Raw genomic sequence first — 5,624 nt, 5'->3', positions numbered from 1 at the left:
GAAATATTATGATGTCTCTTGCAGTGAAGCATCAGTTAATGGTTGCATACCATCTACATGCCAGTAAGATTGTTCAACCATATCTACAGGTAACAAAACTGTCAACAGTGGACTTGAGTGTGCTGAGGGAAGACATAAAGAACGCACTGGAAGCCACATTCCCTGGTGAGTCATGTGTCCAGATGGCAAACACAGTTTGTTGTAGTGGCACAAGTTACTCAACTGGAATGATCTTGGCACATGGTTCAACAGGTGGTCTTCCAGATTTTGTGGAGTTGATTCAGATAGTTGTTGTGAATGGGAAGGTCGGCTTCATTGTGAAATGTTTAAATGCATGGTATATTGAACATCTTAGAAGCTATGAGCTTGAAAACACAAGAAGTGTTAAAGTAATTGAGCCAAGTGAGTTATCTGACATCTTCCCAATGGCAGCATACATTGTTGCGGGAAAGCCTATGGTGACCCAGAAGCGCTACATTCATGTACCATAGATGGCACACCTTGCCACTTACTTGGAATTTACCCACATATGCTGGAAGGACTTATTGAACAGAGAGAAAGAAGCTTAGGTAACACTTTATAATAACTACATGCTATAAAGCATTAGTTAAGCATTAGTAAATTAGGAATTTATCATTTATAAAGCATTATTCACACATTAATACTCATTAGTAAGTCATTTACAAGCACAGTTATAAATGTTTTAACTTCACATTATTAAGCATTAGTTAAGCATTAGTAAATTAGGAATTCATTATTTATAAAGCATTATTTATACATTAATACCCATTAGTAAGTCATTTATAAGCACAGTTATAAATGTTTTATTCTTTATTATCTACACACTATTAACATGTTGTATTCTTTATTAATAAGCTCATCTATAATGTGCTTAATAATTGTATTTTCATACTTTATATATGATCATGTCACTATTTATAAATGAAGTATTATTTTAATGACAAACCCTTTATGTATGAGTTGTTAATGGTTCATAAGATAATTTGGAAAGTGTAAGAATTATTATATAAGTGCCTGTTTTTTATACTCTCCTGAGGAAGAATTTAAACAATCTCAGCATAACTTGTAAATGTACTAGTGGCAAAACTCAAAGGATGCTGCTAAGACAACCTGAAAGATGCCCCAGCTAATGTTACTGGTGGCAGGGAAAAGCCTCACCGTTACAGGCCTGGTACTGTTTCTCTGAACTCCTCATCAAAACTCCGACCTGCGCTTCCAGAGATCTGCTGTGACGGGACCAGCAAATGGTTGCTTGGATGTTCTGTTGAAGGACCCCCCCCCCCCTAGTGCTTTGATCAACCACTAACTTGAAATGACATGTAATTATTTAGAAATGGTCTAATGCAGTGCACGTGTTCATAGATGTTTTATAACACTTATTAATACTGCAATTCATGATAATTCAGGTAGTTACAAAGCATTTACTAACTGTTAGTAAGGACTTAGTGAGAGCTCATCTAAAGTGAGGACTATCTATGCCTCATTAAGCATTTACAAATGAAATCTAAAGGCAATAGATATTCTCTAGACATTTGTTAATAAAGTATTTCATGATTAATTCAGGTAGTTACAAAGCATTAACTACCATTTAGTAAGGACTTAGTGAGAGCTCATCTAAGTAGGACTATCTATGCCTCATTAAGCATTTACAAATGTATTGTAACACAAATCAGTTATTTTCTGAACAGAAAAAGGAAAAGACAACATAAAGTGATATACAACATATCAATTATTTATTACAAAACTGTCAGCTCCATTCGTTAAAAAAAAGACAAAACCAGGCTGCATAAACTGTAGAACTTTTCATAAAATGCACCATGTACATATATAATAAATAAATTGAATACATTTCTTTCAGTATAACCACCCATGGCTGAATACAATTACCAGTAAGGTGCCAAATAAAATCTTCATAAAAATAATATAAATCTTTCATGTCAAAATGTAACTAAAACAACTTTAAATAGATCTCCTACCCCAGCATCAGAGCTCACTTTTTTTTTAGGGGCAGCTTTCCAGAAGCCTTATAGGCTTGGATTGTGTCCTCTATCCTTGGTCCTCCTGAATAGCAGCGGCACACTGGTGGCAAACACGCTGAGTTTCTTCACATTATTGTGGTTTTTAAGGATTTCCTTGTACTTGCCAGGGCAGCATGAACACTCTGCGATTGGAGCTTGCACCCCACCGTGTTCCTGTCTACTCACACTGCTTGAAAGCAGCAGACATGGTCCCTCCTTTACTGAACTTCTAGAATTCTTTTACCGTCCACCCACCTGGTCTGGAGTTTGGGCTGCAATTATAACACATAAAATTAGTGTTCACAATTTGTTTTTTTTTTTTTTACTCGCACACTCTTTGACACACACACACACACACACAACACACACACAACACACAACACCACACACACCACACACACACACACACACACACACACAACACAACACCACACACACACAACACGGCTGCGAGTCACACTAACATTCAGTTTTAATCTACAATACAAAACGTGACACTGAATGGTTGCAATTAGAGACCTACATGTTGGTTTAGGTTTATTCCACCTCAAATCAACAAATGCCTTCTGCTTGCATCTCAGGTGTTCTTGAAATTTGTCCCACATAAAGTCTGACCATCCAAAGTGGGACCAAGTTTAGGAATGCTATTAATATACTGTAGATAAATTAATGCTTGCTTACAATTCAGCAACCTCAACACTAGATACCACTAAATCCTACACACTGCACTTTGAAAGGGTTGCATAAGTGGAAATGTATTTGTTTAATTTGTTCAGTTTGTCAGACAAGTTCAGTGGGCTCGTGAAATATGATTAAAAAAATTCAAACATTAAAAACACTAAATGGGGACACAATCCTCTTTACAGGAAACAGGAAACTACCTATAAAAGGTTATTATCTGATGCCTCTAGCATGAAAATCTTTTGAGAATATAAATCACAAACTTCGCCTGTGCATGTGCTTAAAAGGGCACGGGAAAAAAAAAAATCTGCTTTGAGGTGGAATTACCTTTTACCAGGTTCCATGAATCCAGAACGCACTGTGTTTATGGTAAAATAGTTAGTTAGCACCAATAAAAATCACACATTTAATGTTGTGTTGGAGGAACCAACCTAGAGGAGCAATTGTACAGCAGAGCTAAGCAGGAACCAATGGAAACGTGGAAAGGGGTCAAAGTAGCTTTTTTTACCTCTCTGCCGTGTCTTTGGTTTGATTTTCTTTGACTTCTTCCTATATTTTTTCCCTTTTCCCTTCTTCTTTCTCTTTTTTATCTTGTCCTCCTCTGATGAGGACGAGGAGGAATCAGACATATCAGAGGAAGATTCCACTGGGCTGTCACCAGAAGAATCTGAAGACAAGTTTATTTCCTTGATGGAACCTTTGTCATCCTTTTTGAGAGCTGTTAAAACAGATACAAATACAAACATAAGGCTCACAATACATGGCACCATGGGAAAGAAATGTTCATATACCCTACTAGAAACCAAAACTAGACTTGCATAAGACTGAACTGTACTACAATTTCACCACATACTGTTTGTTGGGAGACTTACCTGATGCCAACTGGTCTTTGAGATAGTCTCTCTCCTTAGTCAGCTCAGCAATCTTCTCCTTTTGCCACTCTACCCTCAGCTTAAACATCTCCAACTCATTGGATTTTTGCTTAAGTCCCAGCTGTGCGGTAGGTGCCATGGCAGAACCTGAAATAAAATAATGTTTCATTAATGAATGAATCTAAAACATTATTTTAATCTTATTTGCTATTCAAAATGTATTAATTAAATGTATTAATGTATATTGTCTGCTATGTAGCAGAAGGGAGTTCAAAACTCACCTTCACTCCTAACTTGTTATATTTTGACAGTAACCCTACCTACAAACACCCACACTACACGTTGTTGGCAAAGAATAGATACAGTAAAGAACATATTTTTACTGGCCCGTTTCCATAACACTTTTACTTAAATAAAGATATACCCATTGTTTCATTAAACAAACAAATAAGTTTTTTTATTTTCTAGGCAAAAAGAGAGGGAGGAATTTGTCACATATGATGATTGACGTTTAATGTTACAGCGGCGGGGCGGGTTGGGTTGCAGAGTGGTGGGGGAAGAGGATTATGGTAGTAATCTTTTCTCAGTACCATTGACAAAATTGCCCTACACCATTGCTCTAAAAGCTGCTCCATGTATCATCAGCTTTAGCACCCCGGGGCTGAGTCAGCTATACTCGGAGGCTGTGTTCGGTCTTATTCGGGCGGCGTTCACTGAGAGGCTATAGAGCGCGGTTTTGTTGACTGTTTGCCCGGCTCCGCTCCCATTCCCTGCTGGTCCACCCCGCCCCGGTCTGAAAACCTCTAGTGACAGTGCTTGAATAAAAGTGTAACAAAAAAATACTCACCACTAATGACAGGTATCTCCTCCAATGTGTTCATGCCCTCGGTTTTCTTTTTGCCCCGGGTCCGCATCCCTTTTTTATTTTTTTCGACGTTGTCCATGCTTCGGCTGTCTAACTTTGGCGGTCGTTTTCTTGATCGCACGTTGATGACGTATGAACGCGGGCCCACTGAGGGAACTTTGCAGAGCGGCAAATTGCAGAGCAGACTATTGGATTGCAAACCACTACCATTTAAAAGCAAATCTTTTGCAAAAAATGACTAGGTTCACAAAGCTAAAAAAGCTTATTAATGATGACCCGAAAAGAAACACACTGAAGCTATAAAGTGGCTTCAAAAGAAGAACTCCTAAAACTAAAGTGAAATGCAGAATGTCATCATGGCATGAAACTGAAGAAAAGGGCAAACAGTGGAATCATATGCTTGGTAAGTAACCTTATATTACAACACTATGTATTAATGTGTGTGATAGTGGGCAGTGGCAGGGATGGGCGAAAATCTAATAGGCATACATCAAAATTTATTTTGATACAAGATACAAAATACTAAAGTTGTAAAAGTAGCCTATCAAAATAAAATACAAAATACAGCAACCAAAACATGTATCAAAATAAACTACAGTATCATGTATTTTTTTTAAATACAATAATACTGAGCATGATACATATAAATGATGTATAAATGATCAGAAATACTGCCCATACCTAGGTGGTGGGGCATATCATTTCTGTTTTACTAGCTTTGTGTAGATACTTTTGTAGTAATAATCATTTCATTGTTTCGGACACCTGTCATAAGGAATATGGGTATAAAAATCATGGTAATTAGCCTACAACAAAGCTTTCACTTTGCAAAGGTTATCATATCAGAATATGTCCGGCACATGGATGATTACAAAAAATCATTACTAGACTTGGACTAGCTCCTAGTCTAGGCCATGGACATCTTTCTAATAAAATCGTATTTAATATTACTGTTCTTTTTAAATAGGACCTGTCGACATGTTGGAACGGAAAAACAAATCTCTGTCAGGCACAAGTCAATCTTCAGTCGTTCAAAGATCTCCTTCAGTAACTGGATCAATTCATTGATTGGAGAGAGGAACAAGAAAAGTCGTTTTATAAAGCACTACAGCAAGGCAACGTAAAGCTGAAAAGGGGAGAAAAAACGGAAGTAAAACACGGGGGGGT

At 37.4% G+C, this 5,624-nt stretch overlaps 1 protein-coding gene across 1 annotated transcript; it reads right to left on the bottom strand.

Moving 5' to 3' along the window:
* Positions 1-2,587: 2,587 nt before the first annotated feature.
* LOC116687413 (NF-kappa-B-activating protein-like) lies at positions 2,588-4,733 on the bottom strand. Its single transcript, XM_032512770.1, has 3 exons — positions 4,440-4,733; positions 3,593-3,739; positions 2,588-3,438 (listed from the first exon to the last, which is right to left on the bottom strand). Exons 1-3 carry the CDS (start codon positions 4,534-4,536, stop codon positions 3,152-3,154), a joined length of 531 nt encoding a protein of 176 aa, XP_032368661.1. The 5' UTR covers positions 4,537-4,733; the 3' UTR covers positions 2,588-3,151.
* Between the last annotated feature and the right edge of the window lie 891 nt (positions 4,734-5,624).

This window comes from Etheostoma spectabile, chromosome 4, assembly GCF_008692095.1.
Source record: "Etheostoma spectabile isolate EspeVRDwgs_2016 chromosome 4, UIUC_Espe_1.0, whole genome shotgun sequence".
Classification (NCBI taxonomy): Eukaryota; Metazoa; Chordata; class Actinopteri; order Perciformes; family Percidae; genus Etheostoma; species Etheostoma spectabile.
Note: the sequence above shows the minus strand (reverse complement) of the source record. Positions and strands in the feature narration are given on the sequence as shown.

Bases quoted from the DNA above. Each gene is read 5' to 3' on its own strand.
- LOC116687413 (XM_032512770.1), bottom strand. From the start codon at position 4,536: ATGGACAACGTCGAAAAAAATAAAAAAGGGATGCGGACCCGGGGCAAA. The intron at 3,740-4,439 runs GTGAGTATTTTT...ATTTTATTTCAG, and splicing joins GGAGATACCTGTCATTAGTG to GTTCTGCCATGGCACCTACC. The intron at 3,439-3,592 runs GTAAGTCTCCCA...CTGTTTTAACAG, and splicing joins CAAAGACCAGTTGGCATCAG to CTCTCAAAAAGGATGACAAA.